At 39.6% G+C, this 22,265-nt stretch overlaps 1 protein-coding gene across 1 annotated transcript in view; it reads right to left on the bottom strand.

Annotated features, from left to right (window-relative positions):
• The window catches only part of LOC149252933 (2-oxoglutarate (2OG) and Fe(II)-dependent oxygenase superfamily protein), a 200,499-nt gene that overhangs the window by 49,259 nt on the left and 128,975 nt on the right, over positions 1–22,265 (bottom strand). Inside the window, exons 6-7 of the mRNA XM_089454313.1 lie at positions 15,628–15,732; positions 15,335–15,385 (exon numbers count right to left, since the gene is read on the bottom strand). Of these exons, the coding sequence (XP_089310439.1) occupies positions 15,335–15,385; positions 15,628–15,732 (156 nt within the window). The remainder of the gene's footprint in view (positions 1–15,334; positions 15,386–15,627; positions 15,733–22,265) is intronic.

Here is a 22,265-nt window from a genome sequence, read left to right as displayed (position 1 = left end):
AGAACCCCCCCTAAATTTACATGTATAATAAATGGGCAAATCTCCATGGTATATAGGAAAAATGGAAGGCGATTTTATCATAATATGATATGTATATATAATTTTTTGGCGAATCTTTCACGAGGCATGGCGAATATTTTACTCTATTATAAAATATTGTGTTTATTGAATACACAAATAAAATCATTGCATTTCTTTAAAATATCTTTTGAAATCAAAATTACCGAAATTACATATCGATAACCTAGTAGGTGTAGGATAAAATTCACCGGTGTCATTCACAGAAAGCATGAGAAAAAACCTAATACTATATATAAAACCAAGAAAAATTCAAATTCATCACTTCTAGGGACCTCGTAACCACCCTGCCAATACACAAGTATGTTCCTGTTTGCAATTAGAAAAATTACCCAAATTACAATCTATTACTCCAGCATATGTTGGAAAGTTATAGAAGGATGACTAGTGCAATCAATCCATTCCTTTTAGCCCAGTTTAAAACAGAAGTATACAAATATACTTGTCCAATGTCTATGCTTTAACCATTCACCTTAAGATGTTTTTACAATATAATTTCCTAAGTCTATTTAATATCTTCATTATCATAAAAACCAACCTATATCCATCTTAACTCCACATCTACCACTCTTAGGGGGATGAAATCTTTTTATCCCTCTGAGCACTTGGCAGACCCGGAATTAAGATGGATCTAAGATGATAGAATTTCCCCTTTAAATAGTCTATGCTCACATGAATACCATGGTATTACCATGGGTTATCATAAACCTGGAGCTTAAAAATTACTATTAGTAATTTATAAAAATTAATAAAATTAATAGTTGATTTTTATTTTATTTTTTATTTTAACCAAGCTAAAATGTTTAACATACATTAAATTACAAGATCCATTTTTACTCTTGATCGGATCAAATATTTTTTCACTCTATGCTAGTTTGCATATCACGATATTTGATACCTCTCGGGGGCTAGTAGATCCAGAGTAAAGATGGATCTATGCTAGTTTAATTCCCCCATTTAAATAGGCTACATTCCAGGTGAATACCATGGGTCAATACCATGTGCCATTTTGGTGAATACCATGGGGGTTAGTAGATCCAGAGCAGTGTTACTTGGGAGCGGGAGCGGGAGCGGGGAGCGGGAGCGGAAGCGGGAGCGGAAGCGGGAGCGGGAGCGACCATTTTCAGAAGCTCCCGGTTTGGGAGCGAATCCCGGAGCGATTTTTTAAAAATATATATATTTTTTATATTTTTTAATTTTTGATACATATATGTCAACAAAAACATGTAGAATGATGAAATAGACATAAAAAACATAAAAAAACATAAATTGATCATTGAACCATATCACATCAATCATCTAGAAATTATAATCGTCATCAACCTTAGTAAAATAATAAATTAAAATAACATTCAATTCAATAACATTTATCATCATTGATCACCAAAGTAACAAGTTGTACTTGTAAGCCAAGTTTAACCATTACAAGAAGTAATATCGAAGATATTTCTAAGTCCTAACTTCTAACTGTTAACATGATATGAAATGTTAAAAATTTATAAAATGAAACATGAATAATGAGATGAAATGAAACAACTTTAGTCTTTCACAAAGCATCATATTCATAATTCACAATCATTACCAATGAGTTATAATTGCCAAGGCCCAACTTCAAACTTCAAATTTTCATTGTCACAGTGATATAATGTTTACAAAAAATATCATAATGTCATAATGATATGAAAGAGTCAAGAGTCAAGGACTCAAAACTCAACACTGAACAGTTATGAAAACTAAAGTGACAAGTCTAATAGAAACTAAAAAAGACAAGTAAACTGTAAATCTACAAGTGGCCCTTGCCACGAGAGTCTCCAGGAGTATAAGTAGGTCGTGGCGGTCTTCTAGGAGTCTCCCGCCCAGACCGACGACCAGAACTAGAGCCTCCACGCGAGGGTGTCGATGGAGGTGGCGACAGCAATGGAAGAAGACTCGGGCCCCGAGAACTGCTACTGGATGGTGGAGGTGGAGGTGGCATGGCTGCTGCAGCTGCTTCAGCTTCATCCCGTACAAGCTCATCTTCTAGTTCTTCCATATGTACAATGTCATCCTCCAAATTGTCGTCCTCAGGGTGATTGTCCCAAATTTTATATGTGGGATCTTCATTAGCCCGATCACAGTAATGGCTCAACAACCTCAAATTGTAGTGCACATAAACCAAGCTTTCTGCTCGGTTTTCGTTGAGCCTGTTTCTTTTCACATTATGTATATAACTGTAGGTGCTCCAACACCTCTCTACAGAAGAAGAATTTACAACCTGTGCAAGAACTTTCAATGCCAATTTTCGCAAAAGTCCGTCGCCGCCATATGTTTCCCACCATGTGAGAGAATCAAATTTATCTTTGTCGTCCATTGCATGGAAGTTACCATACAAACCACTGCCAGTGAAGTATCTGCCTATTTCAAGGTGCACAGCTGCACATTCCTCCCTGTCAGGCACCAACTTTTCTAATGCATCCAGATATCCTTTAGTTACCTCTCGATCTAAATGGGGTTTGGTCCTAACACCACCCCCTGCTGCAGGTTTGCCCAACCAAGAATCTGAGTAGTATTTTGGCGTAAGGATATACGCCAAGCAATGTAGTGGAAGGTTAAGCCTTTTCCACCGTTCACACACACAATCGTGAATCAGATTGTACAAGTCAGGATCTCTGTTATTAACAATGTCTTTTATTTCCCCCAACATGGTATCCATTTGCTCATACACCTCGCCAATCACTGGTTTGTCTGTATCTGCAAACCGAATCATGTTATAAATTGGCTTGGTGAAATCCAATAACTGTCTCACAGTTGTCCAAAACTGCCCATCAAGAGCGGCCTCCTCCACCGTTTCAAAACCTGCAATGTCAGCTACATTTGTAGCCCTTTCCTTTAACACCTGCCAATTTGGACTTGATACCATGCTAGCTAAACCCTCTCTTACCTTCAAAAGGCGCCTGAAGGTGAGGTAATAGCTACCAAATCTAGTCCTCGCAATCTTCAGCAACTCCAATCTCGAGTGACTGCGGAAAAGGCCATGGGTATTGCTATGATTTGTAATAAATTTTATCATTTTTTTTCCTCTCTTGTACAAATCACCAATCCATTGGTATTGTTCATTTTTGTTTTTGACAATATCATGCAACAGAAGGTTCAATGTGTGAACCAAACATCCAGACCAAAATATGTTCGGGTATCTATCCTCAATAATTGCTCCCGCTGCCTTACAATTAGGAGCATTATCAGTGATGACTTGGATGACATTGTATGGGCCAATACGCTCAATTGTTTCAAGCAATGCTTCTGCAATGTTGATAGCGGTCTTGAACTTGTCTGAGTAATCATGTGCAGCTAGAAAAATGGGACCACTTCGGGACACAGCAAGAACACTTATCAATGGCTTGCCTTTTACATTTGTCCATCCATCAGATACAATGGACACCCCATTGTCAGTCCAAGAACTTGTCATTTTATTCAAAGAATGTGATATTTTTGCTTTTTCATGATCGAGGCCAACTGTTCTTGCCTTGTCATACCCAGGGCTCTTGTATCCTTTAGGGGCATCATTTATGGCAGAAACCATTTCGTGCCAATAAGGTGAGCGTAGAACATTGAATGGTATCCCATTTGCATAGAGGAACCTGTAAATTTTTGAATCCACATCATTCCTACACCCCTCATCAAGGAAATCTGATATGGTTCTACGGCGTAAAGATGATGACCCTGAGCCTCCATGTCCATATCCACTGCCTTGGGAGGATGCTGAAGGAGTTCTTTGTGAGCTTTCAAAGAAACCCCTTGATCTTTTTGCTTTGTATTGGGCGTCCTCCTCTTCCTTTATGTATTTGGCTCTATCTGCTGTTGACACCGCGTCGCAAGTTCTGATTCCTATTTGTTTCTCTCCATCCCATGCCCTTTTCCCGCAAAGGTGTCTTCTCAAACGGGTGTATGAGCCTGTGTAATCAGTGTTGCAATGGGGGCAATGAAATTTAGTGGTTCCACCCCCTCTCCCTGTTTCAGGCCTCTGAACATATTTCCACAATGGAGTTTGGTCTTGTTTAGTTTTTTGACCCTCATGTTCACCCTCCTCCACATCCTCCTCACTGGGGTTTTCACCTATTTGACTTCCTCCGGCTTCTTCATCCACCTCTTCAGTTTCAGGCCCCCTCCGTTTCCTACTCTCCACCACCATAATAACCAGAAAAGGGACCAGGAAGAGGAAAATGCCAATAAAAATCCCCAGGTCCATCGTGTTTGATGTTTGTAGGGTTTGAGTCTTGAATCTGCAAATTAATTTAGTTTATTGGGATTAATTCATTTAATTTATTAATTTAATTTAAATTAATGATCTTTAAACTCAAACAGGTAAATTAAACTAAACAAACTAACTACCTAACCAACTAAACTAACTAAATGATTAAGTTACTTACCTCTGCAAGCTTGCTCCTCGCTCCTTGGCACTTGCTCCTCGCTCCTCAGCTCTGGCTCCTTGCTCCTCAGCTCTTGCTCCTTGCTCCTTTGCTCTTCCTCAGCTCTCAAGCTCAAGCTCAATCTCATTGAAATGATTTTTTTTTGGCCCATTGGGCTTATAAACCAAAAAAAATTAGTTAATTTTTTTTGTTTTTTCGGGTCCGGCGGAATTTTTTTCCGCCGAACCGCTCCCGGGTTTTTAAAATTCGCTCCCGGAGCGTTTTTTAATGCCCGGGAGCGATCAGGGAGCGATCGCTCCCCGATCGCTCCCGGGCATTAAAAAGCGCTCCGGGAGCGCGGGAGCGATCGCTCCCTGAAGCGCTCCCTCACAGACCAGGGAGCGCAAATTTTTTTACGGGAGCGCGCTCCCGACCCGCTCCCGAGCCGCTCCCGCCCGGAGCGCGCTTCGGGAGCGGGTTCGAAGGGGGGGGGGGCGCTCCCCCGCAACAGTGATCCAGAGTAAAGATGGATCTATGCTGGTTTAATTCCCCCATTTAAATAGGCTACATTCCAGGTGAATACCATGGGTCAATACCATGTGCCATTTTGGTGAATACCATGGGTCAATACCATGTGCCATTTTTATTTTTATTAATACTAATATTAGGGTTAATAATGTTTTTTTGCATGGTATTAATAACAATCTAGTCCATGGTATTTGTCCCATAGTATTTTGCCCATAGGTTTCACCTAAATATAACGCATTTTTTGAGTGTTTGTAAATATAAGGTGACTTATGGAGTAAATATAAAAAAATGTTTTATTTGTTTACCATACCTCTCGTTTATTTATATTTTTATTAATTTACCATACCTCTTTTACAAATATGGTATTTGGCCCATAGGATTCACTTAAATAAAACCTCTTACTTGAGCCTTCTTAAATAGAACGAGGGTTATGGAGTAAATATAAAAAGAGGTTTTATTTATTTACCATACCTTTTAAGTAAGTATAAAAAGACGTTTTATTTATTTACCATACCTCCACTTTACTTATATTTTTATTTTCTTACACCCTTGCATGTATATAAGGTGACTTATGGAGTAAACATAAAAAATGTTTTATTTATTTACCATACCTCTCATTTATTTATATTTTTATTAATTTACCATACCTCTTTTATAAATATGGTATTTGGGCCATTGGCCCATAGGATTCACTTAAATAAAACCTATTCTTGAAAATGGGCGAATAGATTCACTTAAATAAAACCTATTCTTGAAAATGGGCGAATGGAAGGTTGTAACTCCTAATTTCAAGGGCTAAATTTACCTTTTTTACCCTCTCCCTTAAAATAAGGTGGGCTATTTGAGGTGATTTGTAAAAATGTACTATGATACAAAATATTCGCCCACTAAAAATTTAAAACCCCTTAATTTCGCCAAAGGGCGAACATTCGCCCCTAAAATTTTCTATGACTGCCAGAAAAGTCGAAACTGCTGGAAAATATGGAACTGCAGGAAAAGCCGAAAAAGTCAGAATTGCCGAAAAAGCCGGAAATGTCAGAAAAGTTGGAACTGCCAGAAAAGTCGGAAAAGTCGGTACTGCTAGAAAAGTCGGAAAAGCCAGAAATGTCGGAACTGCCAGGAAAGTCGAAACTGCCGAAAAAGATGGAACTGTCGAGACTGCCATGACTGTCGAGAACAACCGGAACTGCCAGAACTGCTGGGAACTGCTGGAACTGCCGGAATTGCCGGGAACTGCCGAAACAGCGGGAGCATCTGTCTCCAAAGGAGAGCAGCATGCAAGGGACAGCTAACTAACATTGGGACAGTTGTATGGTACTTAGCAGCAAATACACCAAGCATGCAATGTTATAGCTAGCATGCAAGGGACAACTAGCATGCAACAACAAGCATGCTAGGGACAACAAGCAAGCAAGGTGCAGCCAACACATAGGTCAGGATGGCAACATGGTGCAGCAATGGCACATAATGCAGTACAGTGACGGGTACAGTCATGAATAATGAAGCGTGATGAAATGCAGCATAGTGATGATGGGTGCAGTATGGTGCAGCGCAGTGAGGTGCAGCATGATGACGAAATGCAGCACAATGATAGGTGAAGGAGTCACCTTGCAGAATTAGTTGAAGAAGCATGCCTTCAAGTGATCTCATGTATCATCTTCATAGAGATGATCTATGCTCTTATCTAGATAAGTCAAACTGTTGACTTCTGTTGTAAACGTACTATCTCTCTCTCTCTCTGTTGAACTATTAAAGAACATATAAGAAGAATTGATCGAGGGTTTCCCCACATTGGGGTTTGTCCCTGGCTAGCGCCACATCTTGTGTCCTCTTGTCTTGGCTTGTCTTTTGCGATTTATGTTTATGTTCTATCTGCAGTTTACTTTAATGATGATGTGCTTGCTAATCTAGAAAAGATATGGAGCTAACTGTGAAAATTGAAATAAATTGCTCTAAGCATAGAACATACCTAAAATTAACATGGTATCAGAGCTGAGGTGAAGACAATGCCCGAGCAAGAGTGAAAGAGCAATCACCGAAGACAGTTGGGAAAGGACAAAAGGATCAGTGGATTCCTCATCCCTCTTCAAATTCACCAAGGGTGAAGTCCAAGCAGAGAATATTATCAGAATGGCGCAGCGGAATATGGCCTACCTAAAGATCACTCCATTGGAAAACCGGATCTCAAGGTGGAAGAAAAGGCAGATAACTAGTTCGGCCATTATGCGGAGGAGTGTCCGAATGGCAAGGACACATCACTTGATGATGATAACAATCACTCCAGGGACATCTTCAATGATCAAAGGAATGACAGGTAATGCAGGTCATCAAGGAAATGGCCGACTCTTCATAGAAATCAAGGAACCCTAGGTATGAAGAATCAAATGTTGTTTCTGATAAGAAAACGAAGCATTATCTTGTATTGGCCCTCTCCTATAGATTCTTTGGGAATCTGGCTTATAGATTGTAGTGCTTCAAGGCACTTCATCAAATAGATGGGTGCACTCTCTAATTTGATAGAGATGGAAACAATCGTGGAATTATACTTGGAGCCGAAGCCACCTATCCCGGAAAGGGTGTAGGGAATGTTAACTCTCAATTGAATAAGGGTAACTCGATTCATTTACAGAATCTCTTTTATGTACCTGATCGCAAGAAGAACCTGGTGTCCATCTCGGAAATGGAAGTCAAAGGTTTTAGGGTGGCATTCATCGATGGAAAGGTACGTGTTAAAAAATATAATTTTCAAAGATGCTTTTTCTCATGGGTTCAGGGTTGGAAATTTGTATCAAGTTGCAAGATGGTCCATTGGGGATCATGTCAATTCACATATCGCATTTATAACACCGGAGGTCTACCTATGCGGCCCTACCTGAAGTGAGTCAAATGGTGATAGGGATGTCTAAATTCAAGTAGAGCATGAAGGTACATGTCTGAGATGTACCGAAGGAAAATCTTATAAGGGGACCATTCCCCTCATGCAGCAGGTCCACAGGTTTGGAACAACCTGAGGAGTTTGAGATTCATGATCGGGAATCTCATGTATACAGGTGGAAGAAAGCCCTCTCTAGCTTGAAGCAAAACATATGAGAGGATTGATAGTTGTCTGATGAAGCTGAGATTCACTAGGAGTGAAACCGATCCAAACCATTACCTAAAGGTTGTGGATGATAGACCTCTCATATCGGCACCTTATGAGGACGACCTATTTTTGACAGGTGCAGACCCTCTCATTTGCAGAAGTAAGAGGGAGTTGGATTCGGAATGTGGAATGATAAACTGCAAGCTTGTGACTACCTCAAGGATCTTAACTTTCAGAAGCTATATGGTAGTGATGTCTGACCAGATTTGGGGAATGCCTCTGAGTTTCGTTAACTCATTCGCGTTGACGTTCTTGGTGAACTTCCGTCTGGACATATGTTTTGCAGTTAGCATGGTGAGCTCATATTTGGTTGAGCCTCACTGGATTGGTGCCAAGAATCTTCTGAGATATCTTCGGGGCACAATCTCTCATGGATTGAGATACACTGCCGGAAATATGAAACTACATGATTATTCGAATGCTGACTGGGCAGGCAGTGTAGAGGATCATTAGAGCACTTCTTAGTGTTGGTTCTCTTTGGATTCTGCTTCGATATCATGTATGAGCAGGAAGCAGAAGTCGGTTGCTATAAGCACCGCCAAGACCAAATACATAGCTACGAGTATGATCTTGTGTGAAGCTGCATTGTTGCAGAAGCTCTTAAGTGAGTTGTTTGTACACATGATGAATACCACTGTGATTCTCTGTGACAACCAGAGGGGGGATTCGATTTTTGAGGAATCCCGTATTTGATGATTGCTCCAGCAGATAGACATCAGATACTACCTTATCTGCAATATGGTAAGTGAATGAGTGGGGAGGCTCCATCGCATTGAGACTGATGTACAAGTCGCAGACATTTTGTCAAAGCCCCGGGGAAAGGTCAAATCTGTGACTTTCCCGAATGACTTGGAGTCATTGAGAGACCTTCTTATAAGGGTCCTGCATGTTGCATGCATTGAGCTCTGGGAGCTCTGGGGGGCTTGGGGTACTTACTGGAGCAACATACGACCACAGGGCAACTCACCCTCCCCTGGTGGTGCGCTATGAACAAGTTGATTAGTTCTCCAATGGGCCAGGATGATTTGTTCTCCGTGGCGACTATGGAACAGGATGATTAGTTCTCTTGTGGGCCAGGATGATTTGTTCTCCGTGGCGACTATGGAACAAGATGATTAGTTCTCCTGTGGGCCAGGATGATTAGTTCTCCGTGGCATCCACTGACAGGATGATTTGTTCTCCTGTGGACAAGATGATTAGTTCTCATGTCGAGGCATCCTACCCATGCAGTCTGGGACTCATGGGAAGTACCTCTCATCTGATCAATGAGCAGGGAAATGAGGATAGGGACCATAGTAGTACTATCGATGGACGCATCGTTGTACTCCCTATGCTAGGATGACCTCCATTGATCTGGGATTAGTATGAGTGTTTTGAGTCACTCTCCTGTGACATTGATCTGGGATCAATGAAACTGATCTGGGATCAGTATGGAGTGGTTTGAAACACTCTCTTGTGACATTGATCTGAGATCAATGAAACTAATCTAGGATCAGTATGAGTGCTTTGATACACTCTCTTGTGACATTGATCTGGGATCAGTATGAGTGGTTTGAGACACTCTCTTTTGATATTGATCTGGGATCAATAAAACTGACTTCGGGTCAGTAAGAGTGATGTGACATACTCTCTTCAGATGAAACTAACTTTGGGTCAGTAGAGAATGGTATGAGACATTCTCGATCAATTCTTCTTCATGGTTTAGCAGAGCAGAGCTCAGCAAATCAGAGTAGAGCAGAGCAATGCATGGCACTGATGGCAGAGATAATACAGTCGGACATATGGATCAACAGATGGAGTTCTCCCTAGTTGAGAGGGAGTGTTAAAATTGGAAACTAGGGCCAAACTCCATGTGGGTCATCTTATTTATGGCAGCTGATATTTTTCTTGGATCCCTCTCAATGAGAGGTGTAGGATTGATCTAAAGATCATCCGATTTCGATAAGTATTCATGGAGTTATGAATTTATTTGTGTTATAAGACAATTCGTCAAGGTCGGCCAGCAACCAAATAAACCCCATATGTGCTCAACGTTTTAGTATAAATAGAGGTGGCCTTCAAATCATTTCAACACACTTGGGATCTCTTCCTCTCTCTACTTGTCTTTGGGTTTTAGTAGGAGGAGAGATTCTAAGGAATAACGTTGCCCTGTTCCAGAGGGCAGAACGCCGGAAAAGCCGGAACTACCAAAAAAGCCGGAAAAGCAGGAAAAGCCGGAACTGTCGGAAAAGCCGGAACTGTTGGAAAAGCCAAAAAATCTGAAACTGCTGGAAAAGCCAGAACTGCCAGAAAAGCCAAAACTGCAGGCATTGCCGGAAAAGACGGAATTGCCGGAAAAGCCAAAAAACCCCGGAATTGCAGGAAATCCAGAAATGCCGAAAAAGCCAGAATTGCAGGAAATCCATAAATGCCAAAAAAGCCAGAACTGCCAGAAAAGCCAAAAAACCTGGAACTGCCAGAAAAGCCGAAAAAGCCAGAAAATCTAGTAAAGTCGTAAATGCCAGAACTACCGAGAACAGCCGAAATTGCCGGGAACAGCTAGAACTGCCAAAACTGTCAAGAACTGCCGAAACAGCCAGAGCATTATCTCCGAAGGAGAGCAGCATGCAAGGGACAACTAACTAACATTGGGATAGTTGTATGGTACTTAGCAGCAAATACACCAAGCATGCAATGTTACAGCTAGCATGCAAGGGACAACTAGCATGCTAAGGACAACAAGCATGCTAGGGACAACAAGCAAGCAAGGTGCAGCCAACACATAGGTGAGGATGGCAACATGGTGCAGTAATGTCACATAATCCAGTACAGTGATGGGTACAGTCATGATTAATGAAGCATGATGAGATGCAGCATAGTGATGATGGGTGTAGCATGGTGCAACGCGGTGAGGTGTAGCATGATGACGAAATGCAGCACAATGATAGGTGAAGGAGTCACCTTGGAGAATTAGTTGAAGCAACATGTCTTCAACCGATCTCATGTATCATCTTCTTAGAGATGGCCTATGCTCTTATCTAGATAAGTCAAAGTGTTGACTTCTGTTGTAAACATACTATCTCTCTCTCTCTCTCTCTCTCTCTCTCTCTCTCTTTGTTGAACTATTGAAGAACATATAAGAAGAATTGATCAAGGGTTTCCCCACATTGGGGTTTGTCCTTGGCTAGCGCCACATCTTGTGTCCTCTTGTCTTGGCTTGTCTTCTGCGATTTATGTTTATGTTCTATCTGCAGTTTACTTTAATGCTGATGTGATTGCTAATCTGGAAAAGATATGGAGCTAACTGTGAAAATTGAAATAAATTACTCTAAGCATAGAACATACCTAATATTTACAATAACCATGTGGTAAAACATAAGCACACCCGACATCAACATAGGCCGGAACTGTCGGAAAAGCTAGAAAATCCGAAACTCCTAGAAAAGCCGGAAAAGCCGAAACTGCCAAAAAAGCCGAAACTGCAGAAAAGACGGAATTGCCGGAAAATCCAAAAAAGTCAGAATTGCAGGAAATCCAGAAATGCTGGAAAATCCAGAACTGCCAGAAAAAGCCGAAAAACCTCGAACTGCCAAAAAAAGTCGAAAAACCTGGAACTGCCAAAAAAGCCGGAAAAGCCAAAAAAGCTGGAAAAGACGAAAATATCGAAACGGCCGAGACTGCCGAGAACAATCGGAACTGTCGGGAACAACTGGAACTGCCAAAAATGTCAGGAACTACCGAAACATCCGGAGCATCTGTCTCTAAAGGAGAGAAGCATGCAAGGGACAGCTAACTAACATTGGGACAGTTGTACGGTACTTAGCAGCAAATACACCAAGCATGCAATGTTACAGTGAGCATGCAAGGGACACCTAGCATGCTAAAGACAACAAGCATGCTAGGAACAAGCAAGCAAGCAAGGTGCAGCCAACACATAGGTCAGGATGGCAACATGGTGCAGCAATGGCACATAATCCAGTACAGTGATGGGTACAGTCATGATTAATGAAGCGTGATGAGATGCAGCATAGTGATGATGGGTGCAGCATGGTGCAGCGCGGTGAGGTGCAGCATGATGACGAAATACAGCACAACGATAGGTGAAGGAGTCACCTTGGAGAATTAGTTGAAGCAGCATGTCTTCAACTGATCTCATGTATCATCTTCTTAGAGATGACCTATGCTCTTATCTAGATAAGTCAAAGTGTTGACTTCTATTGTAAACGTACTATCTCTCTCTCTCTCTGCTGAACTATTGAAGAACATATCAGAAGAATTGATCAAGGGTTTCCCCACATTGGGGTTTGTCCTTGGCTAGCGCCACATCTTGTGTCCTCGTCTTGGCTTGTCTTCTACGATTTATGTTTATGTTCTATCTACAGTTTAATTTAATGTTGATGTGATTGCTAATCTGGAAAAGATATGGAGCTAACTGTGAAAATTGAAATAAATTGTTCTAAGCATAGAACATACCTAATATTTACAATAACCATGTGGTAAAACATAGGCGCACCCAACATCAAAATGCGCCGGAACCGTCGGAAATCCAGAACTACTGGAAAAGCCGGAAATGCCGGAAATGCCGAAACTGCCAGAAAAGCCAAAAAAGCCAGAACTGCTGGAAAAGCCAGAACTGCTGGAAAAGCCGGAACTGTCGAAAAGTCCAGAAAAGCCAGAATTGCAAGAAATCCAGAAATGCCGGAAAAGCCAGAAAAGCCGGAATTGCAGGAAATCTAGAAATGTCGGAAAAGCCAGAACTGCCAGAAAACCCGAAAAACCTGGAACTACCAAAAAAGTCAGAAAAGCCGAAAATGTCAGGAACTGTCGGGACTGCCGAGAACAACCAAAACTGTCGGGAACAACTGGAACTGCCAAAACTGTCGGGAACTGCCGAAACTGCCGGAGCATCTGTCTCCGAAGGAGAGCAGCATGCAAGGGACAACTAACTAACATTGGGACAGTTGTATGGTACTTAGCAACAAATACACCAAGCATGCAATGTTACAGCTAGCATGCAAGGGACAACTAGCATGCTAAGGACAACAAGCATGCTAGGGACAACAAGCAAGCAAGGTGCAGCCAACACATAGGTCAGGATGGCAACATGGTGCAGCAATGGCGCATAATCCAGTACAGTCATGATTAATGAAGCGTGATGAGATGCAACATAGTGATGATGGGTGTAGCATGGTGCAGTGCGGTGAGGTGCAGCATGATGACGAAATGCAGCACAACGATAGGTGAAGGAGTCACCTTGGAGAATTAGTTGAAGCAGCATGTCTTCAACTGATCTCATGTATCATCTTCTTAGAGATGACCTATGCTCTTATCTAGATAAGTCAAAGAGTTGACTTCTGTTGTAAACGTACTATCTCTCTCTCTCTCTCTACTGAACTATTGAAGAACATATAAGAAGAATTAATCAAGGGTTTCCCCACATTGGGGTTTGTCCCTGGCTAGCGCCACATCTTGTGTCCTCTTGTCTTGGCTTGTCTTTTGCGATTTATGTTTATGTTCTATCTGCAGTTTACTTTAATGCTGATGTGATTGCTAATCTGGAAAAGATATGGAGCTAACTGTGAAAATTGAAATAAATTGCTCTAAGCATAGAACATACCTATTTACAATAACCATGTGGTAAAACATAGGCGCACCCAACATCAACATGGGCTAGATGTGAAATTTCCTTAATTGCAGTAACTGGAAATTTAATCTTCTAACTTATGCAGTTTATTTGTCTTCGAAAATTATTATGGCAAACAATGATTAATTCACTACTACAATCTTCACAAATAAATACAGAAACTAAGAAATAATGCACACACAAAATTATTGACACCAATATTTTGGACAATAGTCCCTAGAAAAACCCCAATGTGGGGAAAACCAATCTACAAATGAAGGTTTATACTATTAATAATTCTTCAGCAAAAGTGAGAAATACAATCAGCTTGCCTCTTACTGGCAAAGCTCTGATAAACAATATCTCCACTTGCAAATTGATCTGGAAACCCAAGTTTCTTCTGCAAAATCAAAATGGCCTCCTCAATGCAATTCGCACTCCTACTTGCAACTTGCACTAGCAACTGGAAATGCGTACAACCCAACTGAACTCGCAACTACCTCTGGAAAATCGTTCTTGCAATGTCTTCTTCTGCTTGCAACTCAACTGAGCAACTCACTCTTCCTCTAGCACGCCTCTCTAGCAACTATAAATCGACCTCTGCCTAGCTATGTGCACTGGCTAACTCCCACTGCCTGGTACGGCCTTTTTGCAAAATAATTCAGCCTCCCTTCCTGTCACTGGAATGCCAGAACCTCTCTGGAGAATTTCTCCAAAAATTTCATCCCAATCTCTCTGTCGAAATCCTGTTGTTGCTGTCTCCCTCTACACCCTTGCTCTCACTACAAATTGCACCATTGAGTGTCTTAGCGTGTTCTCCGAAGCCACATCGACTTGCTCTTATAATCTCTCATTGGGCAACAAAAGGCCATGATCTAATCACAATCGATAGCTAAGATCATTTTGACCCCATCAAGTGAATTTTCCGGAAGTCTCTAGAGCAAAATCGATTTTCTTCAATTAATCTAATTTAATTAACCAGAGTTCCTAAGTTGGACCTAGGAAAATTATTAATAATTGGCTAATTAATCTAATTGAGGCATTTTCCTTGGAAATAATTTCTGGGTCTTGGAGATAATTATCCTCCTATGTTCCTTAGCCCCTTAGACATCATAGAGACTAGAACATTTGTCCGCTGATATCAAAAACTAACACTAGATCGACCCCTACACTAGAATCATTCCTACAAACGCAAGCTCCTCTAAACCCATCCAAGACAAAGGAACCAGAGATAAACTCAAAGGAACTAGCCATGGTTTGACCCAAAACAAGATTTGGGATACCTAATACATGGCCTCGCATGGGTTTTACAAGACTTTAACTTGTGACGTCGAGCTTCTAATGGTGTGAAAAATGCTGCATATATATCTATGTATCCCTACTAGTATACGGAGTAACAGGAACCAAAACAGACAAGCTTCCCCTCCTTGCATAGAAGGGGGTATAGGGAGGGGCATGCCCTGTACCTTCAATCAAAATGTATGAATATATGATGTATTTTACTTATGTGTATTGATGAAATATAAGATTCATTTGTTACAAAAAAATAAACTAATAGATTCACAAGGACAAAAGGAAATGCAGTAAGGATCGTCATACCTCATCAACACAGTGAACATTGCATTCATCTGCTGTGTAAAGTATCGCATCCTGACACAATAATCAAAAAGAGTAATATGATTTCTGTAATTTACTACAATGAAATTTATTCAGGAAAAATCATTACATTCAGGTCGAAAACACTAATAAAATGCTTGCATGTATAACAATGCAATCCACTTGTTTAATTTGGATGAAAATAATGAAATAAGCATTTTAACAAGCCTAGATTTATCATTCACATACAAAAACCAACCAACACAATTCAAAACCTATCCTGAGATTATACTCACTCCAATCTTTGGTACAATAGTATTCGGTTCACCTTCTTGAAAGTGGAACAAACCACCTTTAAAGTCCTCACCATAGTTGTTTAAATAGCATACAGCCTGCATGGACTTAGCAAATATACACGGTTACTAGATCATGTAATCTCCAAGGTTATTCCCTCACAATAACAAATCTTTATTGTAGGATAACCATTTCAAAAATAATAATAATAATAATGAGACTATTATTACAATTTCAAAGAAAGCCAAATAAGAGAAGATAAGTTAATAACAAAAAGAGATCATTACAACTATACCACAAAGTGAGCTTCAAATGTTGCAGAGTATAGAATCACCAACTAAAGCATTACAATAAGTGAAATCTACATGTTTATATAATGCATTACAAGAAGTGAAATGGCAGGACAGGGTGTATTGCATTTGCAATTTTGCAGCAAATGCACTTAAATACTTGTTGGGAGCAGCATGCACTCAGGAACAAAACGGGCATAACCCTTCCAAGTGGCAAGCAACTACTCTGTTCATTTTGTAGATGATTCAGACATGGCCTATGACCTCTCTCAAGAATAAGTGGAAGGGAATCATCAGTGATACATATTTTCTCTAAAGTAGGACAAGCTGAGATCAATGAGGAAAAATCACTAGTAATTCTTATGAAACAGATTAAATAATTATATATGTATGTATCCCTTTTGGAAAATTATTTAGCCAGGCAAAATTAGATATATAGGTATCCCTTTGGAGATTAAGGTTTCACCGGTTGGGTTGAATCATTATAATGAAAGCAAATTGCAGGTTCAGTCCATGGGAATCTATCTCTAGCAGTTAAAATTCTATCCTGGACAGAACCCTAGCAACCAGTCATTTATTCCTCTTCATTTTCCCTACAGAAACAGAATACAAAAAATTGGACACAGTCTTGACAAGACTAACAGGCAGGAGCTTTCTAGGCAACCTCCATCTGTTCATGCATGTATCTTTACTACAAAGGAGGAAGAGACAGGATCCTAGCTACCGGCCATTATCAGATCCTTACATGAGTAACACTGTGTGAGGAAGATTTCAATAATGAACCTGTCAACTAATAGGGAAAAATGGAGGTGGAACTTGCATGAGGCTTAAAGTTTTGGAGAAGCTAGGGTTGGACACCCTGCTGAAGGTGTCCCTTGCTTTGTTGATGGAATTTTGGCGATAATGATGTCTGTGGTAGTATGTGCACAGCTAGGAAAACTGGGATTGTTAAGGAACTCCAAGTAGAGAAGACTGTGGATTTGTCTCTATCCTTAGCAAGATCAATGAATTTTTCTTGCAACATGATGGAGACAAAGCTGAATGATAAAACTGACAGGAGTTCTAAGGTGTTACTAGTCAGACTGAGCCCCTAGACAATCACAAAGTCCGAGAAAACACTTTTAATTCTGATCTTGACGAGGTGTCGTGATGACCAACTGATGAGTTGTCAATGTGATCTAGATCTAGATCTAGAATGATCATTGATGTATTATAAATTCAGATTTTGAGATCAATATACCACACCAATTAACAATATAGAAAACACAACCATTCTGCCCAACCAACCGAGATAACCCCGACTGACCATCACCAAATTGAAGAAAATTGTTCTCAGTTTGGCCTCCAGCGACATCCCGATCTGATCCATGTTGAAGTCGGTTGAAGGAAACCAAGGATCTCTGTTATGAATAAAATATATATAAAATAATATAAATATAAATAATAATGATTAATTAACTAGTAATTAGTACTTGAAGGGGCATGTCTCTAAGGACATGACCGTTTGTGAAGGGGTACCTGCCTAGGTATATATACTTGAATCTGGAGATACAAGAACATATATTAAAATCTATGAATGAGAATGATTACAAATGAGGGTGAGGGCCTGCTTATATACCAGCTTCACAAACGGTCATGTCCTTAGAGACATGCCTCTTCAAGTATTAATTACTAGTTAATTAATCATTATTACATTTATCATTATATTTATATTAATATTATTTTATATATGTTTTATTCATAACATTGTCTTCCTCTTCAAAAGGCTTTGTCCTCAAAGCTTACTTATAAAAAGGCTTGATCTTTTTTTTTGTTTTGAATCTCTTCTCATCTTGGAATTGCCATCTTCATTGATACAAGATGATATGATCCTCTAAGTGATAAACAAAATTATCAAATTGAAAAGGGATCTGACCATCCTAATCAATCTTCTATGGAATCTTTCGATTATTGGAAATTTGTAATGAACTGTTATCACGAGACCGAATTGTGCAAACTTAAGCGTTCTTCGGAACATAAGTTGGTAATGAATTGTTATCACCGGACTGAATTGTGCAAACTTCAGCATTCTTTGGAACATAAGTTTGTTGTTTCTACTCTGAGTGATATAAATATGCAGACTAATTAAGTTGTCTGCTCTTGTGATTCGGATGTTGATAAGGAGTTCTTGTGGTTTGATTTTCCCTTATCATGTGTGTGACAACTTCCTGATTTACTTCAGGTACTATTGTTGTTGAGTTGGCTACAGAATCTTCATTTGGATTTTTCATCATGTGAATTGTAACATCTGAATATGTTTTCCCTTCAACTGGTTTGTCATCTTCTTGAGTTTTGATATTGATTGGATCGATATTCATTCATTTTTCAACTTGGGTGGTTACATCTGAAGACGATGACACATCTTTCGTGTTGAATTCTCCTCGTTTGTTTTTCAATGATTTGTCATTTTTAAGTTTCTTAATTTGAGTCAATAATTTTTCGTTGTGGTCGTTGAGGCGAATAACTTCTTTTTTGTCAGCGGTGATTTTGCCAACTTCTCTTTGCATATTTTGTAGTACTTTTTTACTTTCCTGAAAAAATACGTTTGAAATATCTTGTGTGTCTTGGTGTTATGGAATTTGGCTTCAATGTAACATCCTGTAGTGTTATTTTTTTTCTTTTTGTAGGAAAAGGTCAAAAACTTATTTTTCTTATTTAGGATAAAGGATCCTAGGGTTTTCATCCAGGGTAAACCCAAAATAATGTCACCTTGATCGTTTCATAGCATTTGAACAAAGAATTGGGATGTAAATGTATAATCGCAATGTTTAATTGTACATTGATTATGTCATCTTATTTTTTGTTAAAAGAGTCTAATCTTTCGATTATATTTGACTCAAGAATCACTAATTGGTTTGCAATTTTAGGGTTTATATAATTTTTTCCTTTGGCTGGCGAAATAGAAATAGTGACATTTTTCCCTACAAGAGTTCCCTTAATTTTAAATAGCACTAGGGCGAAACTAAATAAAGTTTCTGAAAATCTTCCTTTTGTTATTCCTGAATTAGGCTCCATTTTGCTTTGTCGGAAAAATACCCTAATATTTTGCTTTTTCTTGACTTCCCTTAACTTTGTATGAAGCTTCTTTAATTGACAAAAGTTTTGCTTGCTCAAGAATATATTTATATAAACTTTATATAAAAGTCCCCTTTACAAATCACCCCTTTTTTTTCCTTTTCACCTTTTTAACTTAATTGATATGTAGATTTTTACCTTTTTATTTTTATTTATTACCCACATTCTTTTTTAAAAAGAGTTTCTTTAATTAATTTTCAAACCCCCCCCCTTTTTTAAATAACTTTATTTAAAAGCATAGTTTTTAAAATCGGCCTAGCTAACCGTTTACCGGTCTAACCAGCCGGTCAGCAGGGCCACAGGTTGGAACCAGAGAAAAAGCCCGGTTAAGGACGCTGCTTGGCGAGAAATTGGCACTAACCAGTCCTAACCGGCCGGTTTAGGACAAAACCGGCCAGTGTGTAGCAAATCGGCCGGTTACTTGCCATGCCCACCAAGGACCCACAGAGCGGCTTTTCCAATAAAGTTTAGGGGTTTTGGAGGGAAACTAAGGGTGCTTTCTGTCCAAAAACAACCTCTCCAAGCCTTTAAGAGGCCCCTCTCCCTCTCATTTGTCTCACGCATCTGATTTGGAGTGTTTATGAGTGTTTGTGAGTTTGTTTGAGAGCTTGGAGAGTGTTGAGTTTTTGCTAGAGTAGTCATGTTTGAGGCTGATTTTGATATCGACATGGCTTTAGCGGGGATGAAGCAAATTTTGTGGTAGCATCAGAACCAGGATCAGTAGCGGCATCAAGGAAAGGCAAAGAACCAATGTAAGGAACTAGTCGTGCAGGTCGACAAACTTGCGCTTCCATTAGGTCCACTTCTATTGTTATTGGTGGCATTGCTACTGAGGTTGCAGATCAGGCTGAGGCATCCTCATACTCTGAACCAAATGATGTCTATGTAGCTCTTGCTGATGATCCTATTGCTAGTAGTGGTGATGAACTTGATGATTGATCATGTGTACACTATAGACTTGTAGTAGGCCAATGGCCTCATAGCTTGCAGCATTGTTTTTGGACTTTATAGGCCATTTAGAGCCTCAATGCTTATGCATTTTGCTATTTTGTTGATTATATGTATTGCACTTGGTGCCATTTTGATATATTCACCTTTACATGGTATATAAATGAGAAAACTTTGCATATTTTGTCTCTATTGGCTTCGAATCATGGTTTTAAATCTTAAAAATAGTTTTGTTTCATTAAAAATTAATTATTTAATGTATTTTTCTAAAACCGGTTCGTTTAGACCAAACCAGTCCCGGTTAGACTGGTTCCGGTCGGTAAACCGGTTCATTAGGTGGACCAGTCCAATCACCGGTTCCGGTTTTAAAAACATTGTTTAAAATAAATCCTAAATATTATAACCCTTATTTTCATTGTTCGAGTTGTTAGTTTTTCATAACAATTGTTTTGTTGACTTCAATTAAAAAAAATTAGTTGAAATGGAGCTTGTGATTATTTCATTATTATTATCATTACTTTTTTTACTTCAATACTTACTAATTAAAGTCAACACCCTTAATTGACACTGTAGTATTTATTAACCAAGCATTGCAATGATTCTCCAACAGGTGTATTCCAACCTTCTTATTATGATTTGAATGTTTGTATCGTTAACCCTCAGTGTACGGACAGAATGATAAACAGTGAATTGAAACAATGCCTATTCCTTCCGTGTAATTGATCTTTGCTTCAATAGTTGTGGTTGTGAGTGAATCTTGACTAGTCTAGCGGTTGAACGACTTGGAAACACAAGGAAAAACGACGCATTGAGATAGGTGGCAATGGGGTGGTGATCTTGTCGATAATAGATTCAGATGACAGGGTCAACGGTATAGCATTTGTTGGTAGCATTTCTGGTGGTGGCACCAAGGGCTACAGATGGCAGTGGCAGCAAGGGTGATGATAGCACTGTAAGAAACAACTACTGCAGCGAGAAAGATGCCAACAACTAGATACAGCAGCGCTATGGACTAGGGTTGCCAGTCTTCTGTCAATGACTCAACTATCTGTTGGTGTATTTAATGGTGGCGGCTACGTTGGTGTGAGCATAGTTTTCAAAACCGGTCGGTCTGAACTGGAAACCAGTCAAACCAGCTAGTTCATTAGCCTTGGCCATCAAACCAGTTTGAAACTCGGTTTTCTGAGTGGCCCACCGGTTTTTTGGTCTAACCGGCCATAAACTGGTCAGTTCCTTCATAAATTAGCCAGTTTATTGCCAAGCCAGCGGCGAACCCCACAGAATGCAGTTTTGATGCCATTTTGAGGGAAATTTGGGGTTGTTTCCATCCAAAAACAACCCCTCTAAGAAAAGCATGTCTCCCCTCTCATTTGCCTCACATATATCAACCCTAGCAACACTAGCAATCAATGGTAATGTTAAATTCTTAAAGTAAAAGTGACATTTCCTTTATTTTTCAGTTTCATCCTTTTACTTAAATTTTTAACATTACCATGAAATGACTCAAGATGTTTGAGAGTGGTTTTGACCTCATTGGATTTCATATGGAGAAACTAGAATTTTAGAGTTCATTCAAAATTCAACAAACTTAATGGTTTTCAGGATTTCATGGTTTGGGGATTTGCAATGTTTCCATTTGATATTATCATGCATGAGGCTATGAGATTGGCATTTGATCAAGAGCATGAAGCCCTTTAAGAACCTTGATGTTGGTGGCATTGATTTTTGAACTTTGTTGATGAAGGTGGTATTGATTGTTGAACTCCTCTACCATGGCCTTAACAAGAATGTACCCTTCACTCAAAGGAAAATAATAGGTGAGGCATGCTAACCTTTATCTACCACATTATAAGGTTGAGGAGATGAACCCTTCACTTAAACCAAAATCATCGGTTACTCATGTTAAACTTTTCCCATTTCTATCATATTATAAGGTTGAGCAAATCCAAGTCTGAAGACTTTGAGCAAGATCATGTTTATGTGTCTCTTGCTAATGATCCCATTTTTAGTAGCTTTGAATCAATAATGAGTTTCAATAATCATGTTGATCAGTGATTTGTAGTTTTGATGTCTATTTCTACTGCTACTACTACCACTATTGCTAAGGTTGCAGAGGAGTTTTAGAAGTCCTCAAACACTCAACCAGATTATTTATGTAGCTCATGTTGATGATTCCTTGTCTAGTAGTGTTGATGAGTTTGATCATGATGAGGAGTGATCATGCTGATCACTGATATGTAGACTTGTAGTAGGCCAGTGACCCCATAGCCTATAACATTGTTTTTGGA

Source organism: Pinus tabuliformis, chromosome 7 (genome assembly GCF_031772625.1).
Source record: "Pinus tabuliformis cultivar Carrire ecotype Pingquan chromosome 7, CPIR1, whole genome shotgun sequence".
NCBI classification, from domain to species: domain Eukaryota; kingdom Viridiplantae; phylum Streptophyta; class Pinopsida; order Pinales; family Pinaceae; genus Pinus; species Pinus tabuliformis.
Note: the sequence above shows the minus strand (reverse complement) of the source record. Positions and strands in the feature narration are given on the sequence as shown.